Consider the following 20,318-nt stretch of genomic DNA (forward strand, 5'->3'; position numbering starts at 1 on the left):
TGCTTAGATATTGGTGAATATATAATGTTCAACAATCTCCAAACATTAGAGAAAGAGTAACGGCCTTTAATAAAGCCTGTTTGATCCATAGAGATGATTTTAGTTAAAATATTTTCTAAGCAGTTAGCCATTATCTTAGAGAGAATTTTTGCATCCACATTTAATAGTGAAATAGGACTATATGATGAACATTCAGTAGGCTCTTTATCTTTCTTAAGGATTAAGGAAATAAATGCTTCATAAAAGGAAGAAAGTAAACTACCTTTCTCAAAGGATTCATGAAATATTTCCAAAAGATACAGAGAAAGTAATGTTTCAATTTTTTTGTAAAATCCTACCGAATAACCATTAAGTCCAGAAGCTTTACCTGATTGCATTAATGAAATAGCTTTCTGAATTTCATGTTCGGTAATTGGAGCATCAAGCGTCTGTTGATCTTCAGCAGAAATTTGAGGAAATTTAATCTTATGTAAAAAAGCCTTCATTTTGGAGGAATCTGCAGGAAATTGAGATCTATAAAGATCAGAATAAAAATCTTGAAAAATATTGTTAATGTCTTCATGGTTACTTGCTATGTCTCCATTATTTTTACGAATCTTTAAAATTTGTCTTTTAGCTCTAGCTGCTCTTAATTGGGAAGCTAAGAGATTATTTTCACCCCAAAAATATAAAATTGACTTTTCAATTTAAGCAAATATCCTTCAATAGGATATGTTAATAATAAATTATATTGTGATTGTAATTCTACTCTTCTTTTAAATGAAACAACATTTGGAGAGATTGCATTGATGTTATCTAATTCTTTAATTTGTTTAGAGATTTTATCTAATTCTTGTTTGTTTCTTCAGTTTAGCTATATACGAAATAACCTGACCACGTAAATAGGCTTTTAATGTATCCCAAATTACTAATTTTGAGACGTTTCCTGTATTATTAAAGAGAAAAAACTCTTTTATCTGAGTTTCAATAAACTCAACAAATTCTGAACTTTGTAACAAGTGTTCTGGTAAACGCTAAAATGGTCTATTAGAAGCAACATCTTTCAGTTCAAATATTTGGTTTAAAGGAGCATGATCAGAGATAACAATTGCATCATACTCACATTTCTGAACATTATATAGAAGTCAAGGGTCAACTATAAAATAGTCAATTCTCAAATATATAATGAACATGTGAGAAAAAAGAGTATTCTCTATCACTAGGATGTATATGCCTCCATCCTTCAATTAGACCATAATCAATTAAAAAGGAATTAATAAGTGATGCAGAACGATTAGGGAGTTGATGTTTGGGTGATGACTTTATCCATTAAAGGATTTAAACATGTATTAAAATCACCACCCATTAATAACATATATTCATTTAAATCAGGTAATAGAGCAAAGACAGCTGTAAAAAGACATTTGGTCCATAAAAACCAAAACCGTTTTCCTATTATAAATTAATCCTTTAACAATAAAAAATCTACCATTAAAATCGGCTATAATATCCTCCTGATTAAAAGAGATATTGGAATCAATAAAAATAGAAACACCTCTAATTTTACTCTGAGAGTTTGCATGAAACTGAGGACCCTTCCAAGATTAAAAAAATTCGATTTTTATCACATAACCTGATATGCGTCTCTTGAGCAAAGATTATATCAGGTTGGAATCGGTTAATAATTTTAAATGTTTTCTTATGCTTAATAGGATGATTCCAATCACGGACATTCCAACTTAAAACATTTAACTGTTTAGATATCATCATGAGACTTTGTATCTAAAAAGAGTAGTTAGACGCATGTCAGGATAAGATAGGTGAAAATGGCGGAGATGAACAACAATAATAATTATTTACGTATTCTCCGGGATTCCATAATGGGGATATAAAAAAAAAGAAAAAAAACCCACCCAAACTACAAAGCCCAGAAATAAGTCGATATCAATCGACGCAAGCTCCAAGAAAAGCATAGAAGCAATTATAAACTCCACCTACCTAAATAAAAAAATGAAAAAAGTAATCTCTGTCTCCCTCTACCGAACATAAAACTCATTACAGTTGACATGTAGCTCAATATAATTAAATTGGAAGGAACCGTGTTTTTTTTGTAAAACAAAACGACCTTCAATTTTGAAAGTAACCTTCATAATATTAGATACGGGAAGAAAAACACATCCAAAACAATTCTTGAAATATTTGCACAAAAGAAAAGCAATCACCATCTTTAAATTATCCAATCTATCTTTACAACGTAAAGAAATCCAAATAATTACTTAAAAGATCTTTACAAAAACATACAGAACAAAAAAAACTGTTCATTTAAATGCTGCAGAGAAAAAATTCTGGATGGTTCAGAATTATCTACAGTCTTTCAACAGTTCTCCCGCTATGTCTTCTGAGGTTAAAACCATCCAAACCAGTCTTTTTCAGAGATAAAAATACATTTTAAGGTAAAGACTTTCTATAACCATCAAATCTTCCAATTTCATCACTCTTTACGCCACGAGACAATCAAACCGTTGTAAATCATTCAAACTTCAGGCTTCAGACTCGTCATCAGACTTGTTAGGCAAAGAGTTAATAAAACGCAATGCTCTGGCTTGGGTCACCAAAAATATGAGCCCCAGAATTTTTGACAAAAAACCTTAATTTAGCTGGGTATTGTAACAATGGAAAGAGCTTTTTTTGATATGCTGATCTCATAGCCGAAGCAAATCCAGTTTGCTTCTTAACAATTTCGTGTGGAAGATCTTCAAAAAAACGTATCTCCGAACCTTGAAATTGAAACAACCTTGTTTACTTGCAAGCTTAATAGTGCGGTCTTTGTCTCTAAAACAGTGAAAACGCATAACAATATGCCTGTTCTTACCTTGATCCAAAAGTTTTAAAGCACCGGTTCTGTGAGCCATTTCAATATCCGGAGGTAGGGAACAAACCTCTAGAAATAAAGACTGAAACATTTTAGCAAAATAATCCAGTGTGTCGGCAGATTCTGATTTCTCTTTTAATCCAACAATTTGAATATTATTCTGACGCGACCGAGTTTCCAGATCCACGATTTGTTGTTGGAGCCTTTTCCAAACGAGAAGAAAGGTCAGCTGCATTTTGACTAACTTCTTTAAGATTGAGGCTCAGAGAGTCAATTCTTTCTTCAAATTTCTCTTTTAGTTGAGTTATTTCAGTGCTGATACTGCTGATTTGAGACTCTAATCTCTTCACCCAAGGGGGTTCCTCCGAGAACTCGTCAGCTTTTTTAGACTTTCCGTTGCCTGGGTCCAGGTTCCTTTTGGTGCTTCTTAAAGTAGCCATAATTATAACTTGCTCTACAGATCCGACTGAATAAAGTTGAAATTTCAAAGTTTAAGTCGGAAAAGGGAGAGATTAAAGGCAGACAGAAAGAAACTGTGTCTTACATGTGCGTGAGTGGAAGGCGGAGTCAGTTGCAACCACATTCCAAAGATGTATTGGTTAGTAGGTTAATCAGTCATTGTAAATTGTCCTGTGATTAGTCTAGTGTTAAATAGGTGGGTTGCTGGGTGGTGCCAGAAGGGCCTGTTCTGTGCTGGATCTCTAAATTTTTTAAATTTATATATACATATATATATAAAAAATATAGCTGCAGATCAGACATAATTTAATGAAAGAGTAAAACAAGCTCTGTTTGATTGCCTCCATTTCTTGTCAGATGCCCTGTTAGTACTGTGAGATTACAAAGATCAATGGCATTTAGGGATTTAAATACCCTATATAATAGTTAAATTGAAAAATGAAGTAGCTTTATTACATTGAAGCTTTTGTTTCCACAGATCTTCAAATTTATTAGCTTCAATAAAACCATGATCCAGTTGTCTTCTACCATGTCTCGGTGTGCCAAAGATATTATGGGTTTTGCCATCATGTTTTTTATTGTTTTCTTGGCTTATGCTCAGCTGGCATACCTTGTCTTTGGTACACAGGTTGATGACTTCAGCACCTTCCACGCTTGCATGTAAGTTCCACTGGGTCCTTGGAGACCTCTTGTTTTCCTTCATTCTCTGCTCGACCTGTTTATATGCATCTGCTTATTAACATATGATAGGGAGGAGTGGGTCTAATTCTCCAGAACTATTAGATGGAGACAATGTTGCTGAGGTTAGAGTGGTATTCTGGAGATCACAAATATCAGTATAGGTGGCAGAACTCTTGTTGGGAAATCGACAAGGTGTTTCGTATTAACACATTCCTTGTTTCTTTCTTATAGCTTTACTCAATTTCGCATCATTTTGGGAGATTTCGATTTTGCCAAACTTGAGGAGGCAGACAGGATTCTGGGACCAATTTATTTTGCCACTTTTGTCTTCTTTATTTTCTTTATTCTCTTGGTGAGTTGTCAAGCCTTGCAATATTAAAATTGCAAAATGAAGACGTGGTGTATGAAAATGAAAAGGAGAGTTTCTTTTTTTTTGTTACATGCATTACCATTTCAGTATTTCTGCATGGTTATTCTTCACTGATGGAGGAGTGCCAATGTGGCTGCTGATGAGTTAAGAAAATTCAGTGTGAATCTAGTTTTATAGTACATTGATCCATCCAGATTTTATTTGGGCTGCATTCTTATGAGTTTAGTACTATTGGAAGTTGATTCATACATGATTTCAAGCCTGAAGCTTCAGAACAGTTAAGATTAATCCACACAGTGTAGAAACACTGAGTTTGCACCAACCATCGTTAAACTATCTATTTTATCACCACATTCCCATCAATTCTCCCCAGATTCTACGAGTCACCTGCATAATTATGGCAATTTATAGATGCCGATCATCTTACCCGCTCTTGGGTACTCAGATTTCAAATTTTGAAATAGTGATGAGGCAGTACATTTCCCAGTAAGCCTAGTGGGCTTTAGAAAAAGGCCATATGTGGTAGAATTCCAGGTACCAGCCATCCTTGTCCTGGTTGATAGATGTCATTGGTTAGAGGAGTCTCTTTGTGAGAATGCATCATGTATGTGGTGTGTATTGCTAAGTAATACTGGTGAAAAAGAATGGGTAGTAGTTATAACATCATTAATGTGGTGAAGATATCATCACATATTATGTAAGGCATCTGCTAGCATTTTGCAAAATGTTTTTCCTGAGATTGTTTTTCACTTGAGTTCTGCTTGCCCAACCAGAACATGTTTTTGGCCATCATTAACGACACCTACTCTGAAGTGAAAGCTGACATGGCCCAGCAGAGGAATGAGATGGAACTTACTGACCTTATTAAGAAGGTATTTGATTTTGCATCATTCCAACCTTGATGTGTTGTTCAAAATTTGCTTAAGTTGCAGGTTCTGTATAGCATATTTTGGCTGAGAGTTGTTGTAATTTAGTTTGTGGTTTGCTGTTAAGAATGTCATCTAACCTGAGGTTGCTTAGATTTACAATCCAACCCATGATTTATGGAATCCTTTCACAACAGTGATCCTTTGCAGTTTTAAATATTTGCTGTGGTCCATTTTGGTCGGAAGACTTTAGGCAGAAGATGTAATTGAATTGCCAATGGGTGTTCCATATGGAAGGCAGCAGGCATTCTGCTGGAGGAATTCAGCATCACAGATTCCAGCATCTCTTATGAATCTGTTTCATATGGAAGGGTTTTGGTCAGTGACAGTAAGAGCACCTCCTAGACAGTGTCATTGAGGTAGACTGCTGAAAACACCACTCTATTCCATTCCTTATTGCTGATCTTCAGCCTTGCAATTTACTTTGGTCCAATTTCATCCCAGGTGGTGGTAAAGATTCCCAGATTAAAGGTTATTTTCATTTAATTTTTCCAAAGAATTCTATTTTATTATTTGTGTTCATTATTTCCATTTCATGTTTATTCAGATTTTTGGTGTCTTGTTGATGCTTTCAGCAACTTAAGATATCAAAAATAAGTGTTTTATGTTTACCCAATCATTGTTTGTAGTATTGTGCAGACAAGTGCAGATGTATTGTTGTTGATTGTTTCCTCCTGAAAATCTAATCTGAAATCAGAGGTTGCCTCATTCTTATTGTTACATTCAGCTTGTATCATCTGTGGCATCTTTACTCCAGGATAGCCCAAACCTGTACTTGTACCTCTCTGGTCATGAATGTGATACCTTTCTTCATTCAGTCACGCTTATTTTAGATAGATAGATAGATAGATACTTTATTCATCCCCATGGGGAAATTCAACTTTTTTTCCAATGTCCCATACACTTGTTGTAGCAAAACTAATTACATACAATACTTAACTCAGTAAAAAATATGATATGCATCTAAATCACTATCTCAAAAAGCATTAATAATAGCTTTTAAAAAGTTCTTAAGTCCTGGCGGTTGAATTGTAAAGCCTAATGGCATTGGGGAGTATTGACCTCTTCATCCTGTCTGAGGAGCATTGCATCGATAGTAACCTGTCGCTGAAACTGCTTCTCTGTCTCTGGATGGTGCTATGTAGAGGATGTTCAGAGTTTTCCATAATTGACCGTAGCCTACTCAGCGCCCTTCACTCAGCTACCGATGTTAAACTATTCAGATTTTCTTTACTGAAAAGGGGCAATTAATTTATAAAACCATCTCCTCAAAATTAGTAGAATTATTTGCAAAGTATTTCACAAAAAGCCAATAAAGTATAACCTGAAACAGGTAAGAGATTTTAAATTGAATGTCGGTAACTGTTCTGAAATCCAAAGGCCTAACTGGCATATATGAGAGCCAAAGCTTCACATATGAGTGTTCAATCTGAAGTTCTTGATGAGTAACCTGCTCTGGTTAGTGAGAGCTCACCAGCTGCAAACTTTCCCTTTAACTAGGGTTATAGCAAAGCCATGCTGAAACTCCGACTACGGAAGACAACTGTCAATGACATCACGGAGACTCTACGACAAGCTGGAGGAAAAATAAATTTTGATGAATTACGACAAGATTTGAAAGGGTCAGTAAAGCTTTTCCAGATGTTGCAGAATGTTCTTTAATTGATATATATGGATTTCAATCATTTGATTTTGTCCTTTTTTTTTAGGAGGGGTCACACAGATGCTGAGATAGAAGCAATCTTTGCCAAATATGATCAGGATGGGGAACAGGAGCTGACAGAACATGAACATCAACAAATGAGGGACGACTTGGAGAAGGAGAGAGTGAGTTAGCCACATGATTGGGTTCATTTATATTGGTTCAAGTGTACTTCAAGTCTATTTGATTTGTAAAGTATAATTCGGTGAACTCTTACGTTAGGTGATGGATTACATATTACTTGTTTTCAAAAGAGTCTCCAGAATAATTTGAAATGAAATATTAACCAATGTCAAGGAAGAAAAATCCAATAGAAGTTTGCATGAGTTGAGCAGGTGTAAGCTTGCAATCAGTTAACCAGCCATGCTTAAAGTGTCACAGAATGTTACTACTGAATGAGAAATAATATTACAAATAGATTTTTAGTTTATATTTAAGTATTTAAAACATTTGTGTTACCAAAGTGGATACTTGAACTTGAATATTTAATGAAATGACACTTAATACAAGGTCACATAAAGCATCATTCAAAAGAATAGATGATTTGGCTGTGAATTGACTTGGTAAGCTGTGATTTTGTCTTTGATCTCAGCAGTGTTATTGGGTTAATGGACCCATGAGTTGTTTTGTCATAAGTACATTCAAAGATTTCCCACATTAAGTCTCTGAGATGAGAAAAGCTATTTTGGGTGTTGACCTATTCATTTTACCTTTCTGTTCAGCCAAGTAGCATGATTCTGCGGTCTGGCAACTTTGTTGTTCTGCACAGTTTTTGAATAGAGAGCAGGCTGTTAATTCTGTGAAGTTGGTACTTGATGGGTAGGTCTCACTAATGGATGCTATAATAATAGTTGGAGGCTGTGGGCCTGCTCTGGCTGTTTCAGGCTTTGTGCCTATGGACTCGCTTTCGTTCTGAATGCTGTTGATTGTTTTCATTGTTTGCCCAGTTAGTGGTTTTTTTTCCTCTCTGCGCATTGGGTGTTCGTTGGTCTTTTTTTTAGTGGATTCTTTTGGATTTCTTGTTTTGTGGCTGCCTGTAAGGAGATGAATCTCAAGGTTGTATAATATATACATACTTTGATAATAAATGTACTTTGAACTTTGAAGCATCTGTGCTACTTTTATGTTTTATGTGGGGGAAGAGGAGTATGTGCAGTTTGAGTTCTGTCTGTGATGGAAAATATGCATAAATGAAAAGTTCATATTTTAAATCCTGTGGTTTTAAAGGATGATTTGGACCTGGACAGGAGCTCACTGCCTCGCTCAACCAGTGGCCGAAGCTTCCCGCGGAGCATGGATGATTCCGAGGAAGAGGATGATGAAGACAGCGGTCATAGTTCGAGAAGAAGAGGGAGCAGTTCCACAGGGGTGTCCTATGAAGAGTTTCAAGTGTAAGAATTCAGATTGGAGGACCATTACATCCTTTACTTCAGAAGGTCACACGTGATAGATGTAACTCAATGCAGATGATAGAGATCTGATTCTTTTTGGTAGGAAGAATGAGTAGAGATAATAATGGCTAAAGATTGCAATTTATAGTGCAGAATTACAAACCCAATGATCCAAGAAACGTTCTCTTTGAGGAAATGCTGCTATTGGTTTAATTATTTAAAAAAAACTTAACCTTGGATTAAGTAATAGAGACATGGGAGAACAAAATCAGGGAGATTTTTGCTCATAAAATTAGAAAATGCAGGGAAAAAAGAGTCAGAAGTTATGCTAAATCTAAACTGCAGATTTGGCCTCTTCCTATGTCTTGATGAAGGGCTTGGCTCAAAACAATGGTCGTTTATTCCGCTCCATAGATGCTGCCTTACTTGCTGAGTTCCTCCAGCATTTTGTTTGTGTGTGTGTTGTTTAAGATTAGGCCCCTTTTAGTGTATTGTATCCACTCTTGGTCATCCCACTTGTAGTGGGAATGAAAGGGCCTTGACAAGGAAGCAAGGGAATATGATAGAATGGTAACAGAGGGATCTTCAGGAATGCTGAGAGACTGGAGATTTGAGATTATTTTTCTTAAACCAACAGTAGTTAACAGGAGATTTAATGGAAGTAGTCATACTTCCTACTTGAAATGGTTAAGGAGAAACTATTTCATGGACAAAGTGGTTAGTAACTGTAGGGGATAGATTGAAGGTAAACAGCAAAGGAATCAGAAGTGGAAGGAGATTTTTTTTCAGTGAGAATTGCATTTTCAAATATTCTGAATGGTTGGTGTAAGCAGACACTGTAATTTTAAAACAGTAACTGAATGCTTGAACAGCAAAGTGGTTGTATCCTTAACGCTCTGATTCGCAATAAAGTCATTTCCACTTGTCCCATTACTTGGCTTGCAAAATACAAACTCGTGCTCTGTGAGGGTCTCTTGATAGCCCAGCACTATAATTTTCTTACCCATTGCCAAACTCATCGATTAACTCCCAGTGTTAACAATGATTTAAGCAGAGGTGGGCAACATCAATCTTCGCCTTGTTTGAAGAGCAAGACTTTGGTTATTTCAACCTCTATAATGAGCCCTTATCAAAGCAGATACACTCACCAGTGGGCAACTTAGTGCTAAAGAACTCTATCTCGTAGGAGAGCACAGTCAGCTTCTGAGAATGCAGTTCCTTGTCTGAACCTGTGACATTTGCGTTTACCAAATACAACAAAAATATTCTTGGAATTCAAAATCTCTGCCAGAAATATTTGACCAAGTAGTTTAATAAATTAGTATATTGTAAATAGTTCATAGCTGTTCAGTAGAGGCTATGTAAATCTATAAACAGTAACTGTATAATTAAACAAGTATAGTTAATTTTAAAGCTATATTTCTAATTGTGGTGTCTTGTTTGTTTGATGCTTAGCCTTGTGAGGCGTGTGGATCGAATGGAGCATTCCATTGGGAGCATCGTGTCAAAAATTGATGCGGTGATTGTGAAGTTGGAAGCCATGGAGAGAGCCAAGCTGAAAAGGAGGGACGTACTGGGCAGGTTGCTGGATGGTGTTACAGAGGTGAGTCTACCTGAATTATTGCAGGTCAGGCAGCATCTATAGGGAGAAGCGCTGTCGATGTTTCGGGCCGAGACCTTTCGTCAGGTCTCAGCCCAAAAAGTCGACAGCGCTTCTCCCTATAGATGCTGCCTGACCTGCTGCGTTCCACCAACATTTTGTGTGTGTTGCTTGAATTTCCAGCATCTGCAGATTTCCTCATGTTTGCCATCTGAATTATTGATGGATTTATCAACATTAACAGAACTCTTGATCATGTTTTTTAAAAAAAATGGTTCTTTGTTTTCATCCCTGCTCTCAGTCCTAAATCCTTAAAGAAAAATAAAGATTTTCAATTTGAACTACGTCAGCTGTACTGATTTTTTTCAGTAAGTGAGTTGATGTCTGTAAAGGCAAATAAGTTGTTGTTAAATGTAATTTGGCATTTTATTTTGGTGTTTCTACAAATGATCACTTTGCACTATGGGCAGCAGGAAGCTATTTAATCTGGCGAAGATCAGGAATAAGGAGAGAATGAAGTGAGAGGCTGTTTAGAGGTGATGTTTGGAAGTGAATGTACAAACAGAAAAAAAAGTTACCCCTGCCCTCACTCCACCAAGAAAATCTTGAATCTGCCAGAACTAGGATTGTTAGATAAGTGTTAAGACTTGCCAAACGAAGGAAGGCAAATAGCACAAGAATTACAGGTAAGGCACTGTCTAAGTGGACAAAGTTAGAGTATGTTCTCAGTGTTGTTTATTATTTGTTTTTATTTGCACAGATTGTTTTCTTTTGCACATTGGTTGTTTGTCAGTCTTTGCGTGTAGTTTTTCATTGTTTCTGTAGTATTTCTTCTACTGTGCATTTCTGCAAAACAAATCTGTTTAGTATCAGTCAAGCATCTGCAGCATTTCTCTTGTTTGTACATTTTATTATATGTTTAGTATAAATTTGCTTTGAACTTTGAGGGTGCTTCAGGGTTGAATGACAATCTCCCGCTACCTGTTCTTCGTATGTTTAATTTTTTTTAATTAATGCATGTCTGCCTCCACCTCTAGCCCTTAGCTGACAGCTATAAACTGTCAGAATCTGATATCTTAGACCCGCATCAACTCCAGATTTTCAGCCTGATCCCAGAAGATGAATCACAAAGAGCAATTACTGTTTATAAACTTTAAATGAAGCTTCCAATATTTGATGTGAGTAAATGATTCTTTGTCCCACAGGACGAGCGCCTGGGTCGGGACAATGACATTCACAGAGAGCAGATGGAGCGCTTGGTACGAGAGGAGCTGGAACGCTGGGAATCTGATGAAACGGTGTCACAGCTGAGTCATCATCTTGGGACGCCGCTGGCAATTAATGGACGTTCTCGGTCCCGCAGTTCTCGCCCATCTTCGTCTCAGTCCACCGATGGTTTGGATGCTGGGGGCCTTGGAGGCAGCCACGTTTAGCCTATGTATCCTGGAAATGAAGATGACTATATCCATGGATATACATAGTCATGTTAGTTTGACATTGCATCAGTATTTTCATGTCTGGATCAGTTAAGTTGATTGATCACACACAACACTTTGGGATGGATTGTATAGCCATGAAATCGTGAATTTTTATGAACTATCTATAGCATGCATTTCATCAAGAAATTTAGAGGAAGTTGAACACCATTGTTTTAATGCACCCCACCCTTGGTTGGTGAAACTCCCAATAAATTGGGGAAGAGCCTGGTCTTGGGCTTAATTGGAGATTGCAATTAGGTAATGAGATACAGTGAATAAAGAACACTAGACAGTTTACCTTGACGTTTTTCACAGTGTGAAGTAAAATGGGGGAAAACAGATCACCCTATTTAATCCCTCTTAAAATGGGAATTTGTATGGTCCTGGCTTAGATGTTTTCAATGAGTATTGGAGTTGGTATATAGGTCTGAACTGAGGTTCACTAAATGAACATCAACTTCCTTCCTGCCCAAGCTTGTGGCTAAAAGAAGCAAATACCTTTGTAAGTTCTATTAAAAAAACATTATCAGATCTTTATGATTTCTCTTAGCCCCCATCATTGAACTGTTTAAAATGGCAATATTTTGATTGTATCCATGGGTGGCCTCAACAAGTTCTTTTTTTGATAAATATGTACAAACAAGCTGGATGAACTCAGCAGGTCAGGCAGCATCCGTTGAAAGGAGCAGTCAGCGTCTCGGCCCAAAACGTTGACTGCTCCTTTCAATGGATGCTGCCCGACCGGCTGAGTTCATCCAGCTTGTTTGTACGTGTTTATTTGACCACAGCATCTGCAGTGTACTTTGTGTTTACTATTTTTCTGATGACTGTCAATAGTGACTGAATCTACTGATCTTTTAGCTAAGATTTTACTCAGTATTCTCAATACTATTGGCTTCATGTTAATTGGCTGCTGCCTATCAATTGATTTTAATTTATTAATGTCATCAGAATTTGGAATGAGCACCAGCCACCTGTTCTAATGAGGCAGTACCTATACAATTGGCCTATAGCTATGGCCCACAATATGTTAATTTTTGTTATTGCATTTTCTGGGGAAGGTGAGTGATAACCTGCTGGTGTGTTGTTTTTTTTCCATTTCCATGTACTCCACTATCTCCTTTAGGAGGATGTGGTGTTTTAGAACATCATGTTATGATTTTCAAAAAAGATTTTTTTTACTCACTTCTCTTCAGACCCCTTATAACTGATTGAATATGATGGATTGTGAATTTGGTATGGGGGAAAGGTCAGAGTTAGAGTCGTAGAAAAGTACAGCACCGAAACAGGCCCTTCAGCCCATCTAGTCCATGCTGAACCATTTAAACAGCCTGCACCAAGACCAGAGCCCTCAATATCCCTACAGTCCATGTGCCTATGTTTTTCTCCAAACTTCGCTTAAGCACTGAAACTGAGCTGGTGTGCACCACTTGTGCTGGTAGATCGTTTCACACTCCCACGACCCTCTGAGTGAAGAAGTTTCCCCTTGTGTTCCTTTAAACGTTTCGCCTTCCATCCTTAACCCATGACCCCTGGTTGCAGCCCCACTCAACCACAGTGGAAAAAGCCTGCTTTCACTTATTCTATCAATAACCCTCATAATTTTGTATACCTGTATCAAATCTCCCCTCAGACTTCTATGTTCTAAGGAATAAAATCCTAACCTATTCAATCTTTCCTTATAACTTAGATCCTCTAAACCCGGCAAAATCCTTGTGAATTTTCTCTACCCTTTCAACCTGTAGAAAAGCAACCAAAACTGCACTCAATACTCCAAATTAGGCCTCACCAAAATCTTATACAACTTAAGCATAACACCCCATCTCCTGTATTCATTACTTTGATTTATGAAGGCCAGTGTGCCAGAAGCTTTCTTTATGACATGGAAGTGATGATATTGGGGATGATTCCAAACCAGAGTTTCCAGCCCCATCACCATGACTGCTAAAAGTGCCTCCAGTGGAATTTGTTAAACAAAGTTGATTTTTTTTTCCCAAAAGCTTTTTCATAATTTTCTTCATGAGTCAGCAATGAGAGACCGAATTATTATGTTATGTAGTTCTCTATGTGAGAGCTGAGCATCCTGATAAATGGGATCATTGCTAACAGTACTACATCTCTATCACATACCTTTCACTTCCAAATGAGGACTGTGAAACTGCCCACAGAACTAGAGTGTAATAATGTTTGGAAGGGGCAAGATTCTGTCTGCATCACAGAAACTGACCACTTGGCCCATGTGGCCTGTATTGTTCCATATGAGTCTACTCCCAATTCCATTACTGCATTCTTCCTTGGAATCTATATAGGAGCAGTTAACTGGTTGTAGTTTTCAAGTCTTGGTTATCGGTTCACATGCTTGAATCAAAAAGATGTAGAAAGCTATGATCTAATTTGGTAAAAGTGATATAAGTAGATGCAGTGAGCAGCAAAGATGCGGTGGACTGAAGGACATGACTCTGTTTAATGAACAATAGGAATGTTTTGTAGTTTTGAGCTCCCGTTTGTAAGAATAGAAAAGCAATGGGCAAAGGTACAGTTTAGGATGAGGTGACTATTACTCTCTTGGTTAACTGAGTTGACAGAATGACTCTATAAATGGTTAACACTGTTATATTTGATCCATGAGAAATCATTGCAATGAATTAAGGTACATTATGGTTGAACCCTGGTATTTTCTACTCAAACTCATTGCTGAAACTCCCTAAAAAGAAATGGTTATGAAAAAACTTATTTTGCATGATATAGGTAGTAAGTGGGTATTGAGTACATTGGATACATTTGGGTATATTGTGTGGAGGAGCTGTGCTAAACAAAGACATGAAGGAGTTCAATGCCTTGTATCTATTCTTTATTGTCATAAACTATAATTGGACAAAAACCTGGCCTTGCTGTGAGCAAAAAGTCCTGAATGCTTCCAGTGTTTTCTGTTTTTGTTGTGAATTTGCTTCTCTGAAACACAATAATGAGATCATGCCTGTGTTGAATGTAGGTTGTACACAATTACAGCCCAAGAACCTCTCGAAGTGACTTTCCATCAGTGCCTTAATCACATCCTAAAAACAAAATGAGGTGCTTGACACTCACAAGTCAGTACCGTGGTCAAGGTAACAATGGCAACGAATGCTGTATTGTTATTCTGAAATTTTGGACTATGTTTGCACAATGAGAACATTTGGTTTATCAAGTTTATCTAGAGCAACATGATTTTCAAATAACCTGTGCTGTTATTAACAATCTAAATCTTATTTTCAACATAATTGTTTTTTTGCACAGTTGCATTTCCAAATATCGAATGAAAGTGCCTTTGCCAAATAATGCAACAAATAGTTTTTTTTACTTAATCATGTATATTTTCCTCATAGTTTAGATTTGACATTACTTGCATAATGTTGAATAAGAATTCACGTACCTATTAATGCATCACCATTTTATGAACCAAACAGATTTTATTAAAGTGATGTGTAGGAATTTTAACAAACTTCATTTTGAAGTGCATAATTTCATGGGGTATCCATGCTGTATCTTGACGCTGTGCGTGCCAATGCATAAAGTCTAGTTTGTAGAATTGATTTTATATTTTTTTCTTAATCTCAAATGAACTATCTAGCTTTAATTACCACTCTTCTTGTTTTATGTAACCATGTACACTTTGTTTACAAATGTAACAGAATTAGTTTATGATAAATTTTGTCTTCCATTGTTTTTTTTGTAGATTGTAGCATGTTGTATTCGAGCACTTTAATAAACTATACCTTCTCTGCAGATTTACTCATCTTCCTGTAATTTTCATACTCCAGGAAGAAATAAAATGTCTTGGGATGTTAAACCCAGGGAGTTAATTTTCGGGGCCATTGTTGAGTTGCCCTATAAATGGGAATAGAGGTATTGAAAAATTTGAATAACAAGCACAAGGCTAGAAAGCTAGAAGGCTAGAGGTTATTAGGATGCAAGAAGATAGGAGTTAGACTGGCTCTATGTATTTTGTCATTTGAGGATGACTGCTGATTGATCAGCTGTTATGTTACAATTTCAAAATTCTGAATAATGCCAATTTGAATTATTTGGGTGGCTCAATTCTGATGTTATTTGTAATGAGTTTTATACATTCCCCCTGTGACTGTGTGGGTTTCCTCCAGGTTCTTCGGTTTCCTCCCACATTTCAAAGTTGTATTGGGTTAGAGTTAGTTAGTTGTGGGCATGCTATTTTGCTGCTGGAAGCATGGAGACACTTGTGGGCTGTCCCCAGCACATCCTCAAACTAACACATTGTCACAAACAACACATTTCACTTTGTTTTGATGTACTGTACGTGTGACCAATAAAGCGAATATTTATTAATCTTCAATCTTTCTTGAAGTGCAGTTTGCAATGTATGAAGATTTGGGTATTAATTTGATAGTGCTTTGTACAAAGTTGTCATGTTTAATCACCTGATATACTTTCTGTGCATACTGCTGGGTTGGTTGGAATAAGGGCAACACGGTTAAGGGCAGAAGGGAAGCACTAGGTCAGATAGCATCGATGGAGGCAAGTAAGTAGTTCAGATGGTTCCGTTATTGGGATCAATCAAAGCAGAGGTCAGTTTCTTATATCAGAACTGGGGGATATGTAGAACATGGCCTCTGAACCATTTTTTTTAACAGAGACAGAACCTTTGACCCATCAAGTCTGTACTGGCCATCATCCACCCATTTATGCTAATCCATCATTGATCCCATTTTTTTAAAGTTCTTCTCATATTCCCATCAATTTACCCCTCCCCAATTCTACCCTAGATGAAGGGTCTTGGCACTCCGTAGATACTGCCTCATCTGCTGAGTTCCTCCAACATGTGTGTGTTGCTGAAGATTTGCAGCATCTGCAGAATCTCTTATCTCTTGGTTGGAATAAGAGTTGCAGTATAATAAATTCTGTGTGAAGTTTACTTAGCTGGGGAAATGACTGCATCTAAACTTTATATGTCGAGTTCATTCATGATTTAATGATTCATTTATTCAAACTATTAACCTGTGTTATCTGACTTGGTCTACTGTTGTATCTGCTGTTGGGTAAGACTGCTCAATCTATTGCTTTTCCCCTTTTCCCAGTAATCTGACAAGATAATTATGGAATCTCTGCAGTTTATGCAGAAAAATCCCAATGAAATAGCACTGACTTTAAGAGCCAAGGTAAGCTTTCTATTTTGAATTTGCAAGAAATTATTATTTTTTTAAACTTGAATCACAAGAGACTGTACTGGGTCTGGAGCAAACCACTGGAGGAACTTGGTGGGTCAGATGACATCTGAGGAAGAAATGTACAAACATAGTTTCAGGTCAAGCCCCTTCACCTCAGCTATCAGTCCAAATTCCATTTTGAGTGTGTTTATTAAAAATACGTACATTAATTATAATTCCAAATGCATGTTAAACTTTAGTTCACAAACACAACAGATAGTAATTAATATAATCCCAGTGGGGAGCATTATAAAATATTTAAAGTGTCCCCTGGCATACCTAACAGTTATTAATCTGATGCTGTTTTGTTAATTGAGCAGGGAATTTTATTAACTGCTTAGTCCCAGGAAAAAATCACTGTGGGGAAAGAAGAAAATCAACCTGAACATTACTGCTGTACTGGGAGCATTCTCTACTTCTCCAGTCACTATGGGTGGACTGTCAGACTGCCAGCAGAGGTAGTAGTGAAGGGATGTAATGGAAATATTTAAAAACAGAACAAAGTGAGAGAAACTGTTCTCAATGAGGGGTCAAGAGCCAGAAGGCAATGAAGGTGCAAAAATGAGCTATTGGTATTGGTTTATTATTGTCACCTGTACCAAGATACAATGAATAGCTTGTCTTGCATACTGTTTATACAGATCAAATTATTACACAGTGTATTGAGCTAGAATAAAGTAAAACAATAAGAATGCAGAAAAAAATGTAAAAGCTACTGAAACTGTGCAATGCAGGTAAACAGGTGCAAGATAATAATGAGGTAGATTGTGGGCCAACAGTGCATCTTAACTTACAAAGGTTTGTACAAAAGATCTGTTCAGAAGTTTGATAACAGTGGAATAGAAGCTGATTTGGGAGGGGGGAAGAGAGAACATCTGAGGTGGATAGGGCCTTTGATTATACTGCCTGTTCTAGTAAGGCAGGGAGACGTATTGACAGAGTCTATAGAGGGGAGCCTGGTTCCTGTGATGTTCTGAACTGTGTTCACAATTCTCTGCTATTTCTTTCATGTGCAGAGCAGTTGCCGTACCCGGCTGTTATGCATTCAAATAGAATGCTTTCTATAGTGCATCAGTAAAAATTGTCAGAGTCTACGGGAACATGCCAAATTTCTTTAGCCTCCTGAGGAAGTGGAGGTGTTTTCTTGGTCATGTATTCAATGTGGTTGGACCAGAAGTGCTAAACCATTGATGTAGACAAGACCATGTGTGCTGTCTCCCTACTAGAGGAACTCACCAGGTAAGGCAACATTTGTGGAGGCAAGTATACAATTGACTTTTCAGGTCGCAGCCTGGACTGAAAGAGTAGGGGTGAGAAGGTGATAGCCAACATAAAGAGTTGAAGGGGAGGGATGGTGGATCTAGGTTTGGAAGGGTTGATTGAATTTTAATGGATATAGGAAAAGTATAGATAGTGATAGAGGCTGGGGGAGATTGATAGGTGGAGGTAACAAATGGCTGCAGATAAAGGAATCTGCTGGCAAAGGGAGGTGGGGAGGGCAAATGGGAACTGTGGGAGAAGCATGTGTGATATGGGTGAATGGAGTGTGTGGGGGGTTTGAGGGTGCAGTAAGGTGTTGTGTGGTGTTACATACCCTGTGGGTATCTTGTGACTGTCTTATGACCATGATGTAATTGAGTATCTGGTGAGAATGATGTAATGGTCTTGTGATGGTGGGGTGATGTAATTTCCCGCCAGTGTGAGGTCACATGATGTAATTTTCCCGCCAGTGAGAGGTCATGTGATGGCCTGTTCCAACAGGTATAAAATGGCCTGCTGTGATGCAGGAGTTTTTTGTATTGAGACATCGTTTAAGTCGTCAGTTACTCTGTTATGCTGTATATTTGGTTTCATGACGCAATTTCGTTTTAAAGCGGAGTTTTACTTTCTATTATAAGGTGTGCCGGCAGTTTTTAAAATCACTGACAGTTATGTTTGATGTATCTTCGATTTAATTTTAAAGTCTAATTATTGGAGACTGAAGATTTGCTGAAGTACGGGAACCCGAAGGATCGAGTAAAGTTGGTGTCATCGGTGGTAATACAGGGTCGACCTTATTGAATCTTCGCTCAAGGAATTAGTAACCTGCATCCGAGATAATCCCTGCTATAAAAGCAGAAAGGGTTGGGCGCAGCGTTATTCACCAAGGAAAAGGTCAGTTCCTTTTAAGCTGTTTTTATTTCCTTCGTCGTAAATCCTTTGGGCAAGACATATTTCGGCTGGGATCAGCAGTAACGTCACGTTGTCAGGAATTTGTTACTTCAGGGAAGTCTCTCCTAATTGACTGTGTAAATCATTTGGACTTTCACATTTACCACTTTTAAGAACCGTGTTCGCATTTATTGCTTTAAGAACTGTGTTCGCATTTACCATTTTAAGAAATGTTCGAGTTGCCGTATAGCCGTTAACTTCCGGTTAAGTTAGTCGTTTGTTTACTTTTCATTTGTTGTTGAGCTGAGTTTAAATAAATGTTTCTTTGTTTATAAAAAAAACCTCTCATTTCTATAATCATTGTTGCTGTACCATAACAGTGGAAAGAAGGGATGTGAGAGAAGTGCTGGAGAGATCACAAGGAAAGAGGAAGGAATAGAGGATGAACAATTTACCTGGAAATGGAGAATTCAATGTTCATGCCATTAGTTGTAGACTACCCTGGTGGAATATGAGGTGCTGTTCTTGTTTGTGTTTGGCCTCATCTGGCAAAGGATGGGAATGGGGAGGAGAATCAAGATGGCTAGCAACTGGGAGTACTAGATGGCCATAGACAGTGCAGGTGCTTGGTAAAGTTATCACCCAGTCTGGGCTTGGTCTGAAATTGAAGAGATCCTTGAGTGGGAGATCTGAACAGCTTCTTTACAACCCTCTCCACCTATGCTGCTGTTACAGCTTGGAGCATTCTGAAGTTCAGAATTCAATTCCAAAGCCATTCTGTAAGGAGTCTCCGCACATCCTTCCCATGGAATGTGTAGATTTCCCGGGTGCTCCATTTAACCTCTCACAGTCCAAAGGCATACTGGCTATGTTAATTGGTCATTGTAAATTGTCCCGTGACTGGGTTAGGATTAATCAGGTTTGTGGAATTGCAGGGATTGCTCAAGGGGCCAGAAGAGTGTACTCCACAATGTATGGCTATATACTACATACTGCAAGCAGCAGAGGTCCCAATACTGATCCTTGAAGAACATCACTGATCACACACCTCCAGTCAGAATAACACCTGTCCAACACCACCACCCTCTGTCTTCTATGGCCAAGACAATTTTGAATCTGCCAAGTCTGAACAGATCCCATGAGGATTATCCTACCATGCGGGACCTTTTTGAAGGCTTTGCTAAAGTGCATGTAAACAACATCCACCTCCTTGCCCAGATCGATCATTTCTGTCACCACCTCAAAATACTTAATCAAGTTTGTAAGGCATGACTTCCCTGTACAAAATCATGCTGATTGTCCCTAATGTCAGTGTTTATTGTCTGTAGTGTTTCTACTTCTGGAGAGTTGAAGGTAAATCTATGTTCAGTAAGGTGTGATATTGCCCATTGTTTGTTGTATAGAATTTTCAGCTGAGGCCAGTAGGCTCCTCTTCTCTGTGTATCACATCCTTTTCCATCTTCTCTTTTCCCACTTCCTTCTGTTTTCTT

General features: G+C 37.6%; 1 protein-coding gene across 1 annotated transcript in view; it reads left to right on the forward strand.

Moving 5' to 3' along the window:
• pkd2 (polycystic kidney disease 2) overlaps window positions 1–15,222 on the forward strand; it is a 57,209-nt gene extending 41,987 nt beyond the window's left edge. Inside the window, exons 8-15 of the mRNA XM_073042340.1 lie at window positions 3,789–3,970; window positions 4,223–4,343; window positions 5,135–5,233; window positions 6,788–6,909; window positions 6,997–7,114; window positions 8,217–8,380; window positions 9,836–9,983; window positions 11,186–15,222. Of these exons, the coding sequence (XP_072898441.1) occupies window positions 3,789–3,970; window positions 4,223–4,343; window positions 5,135–5,233; window positions 6,788–6,909; window positions 6,997–7,114; window positions 8,217–8,380; window positions 9,836–9,983; window positions 11,186–11,413 (1,182 nt within the window). The 3' untranslated portion in view covers window positions 11,414–15,222. The remainder of the gene's footprint in view (window positions 1–3,788; window positions 3,971–4,222; window positions 4,344–5,134; window positions 5,234–6,787; window positions 6,910–6,996; window positions 7,115–8,216; window positions 8,381–9,835; window positions 9,984–11,185) is intronic.
• Window positions 15,223–20,318: the final 5,096 nt, after the last annotated feature.

The sequence above is a fragment of the Hemitrygon akajei genome, chromosome 4 (assembly GCF_048418815.1).
Source record: "Hemitrygon akajei chromosome 4, sHemAka1.3, whole genome shotgun sequence".
NCBI classification, from domain to species: domain Eukaryota; kingdom Metazoa; phylum Chordata; class Chondrichthyes; order Myliobatiformes; family Dasyatidae; genus Hemitrygon; species Hemitrygon akajei.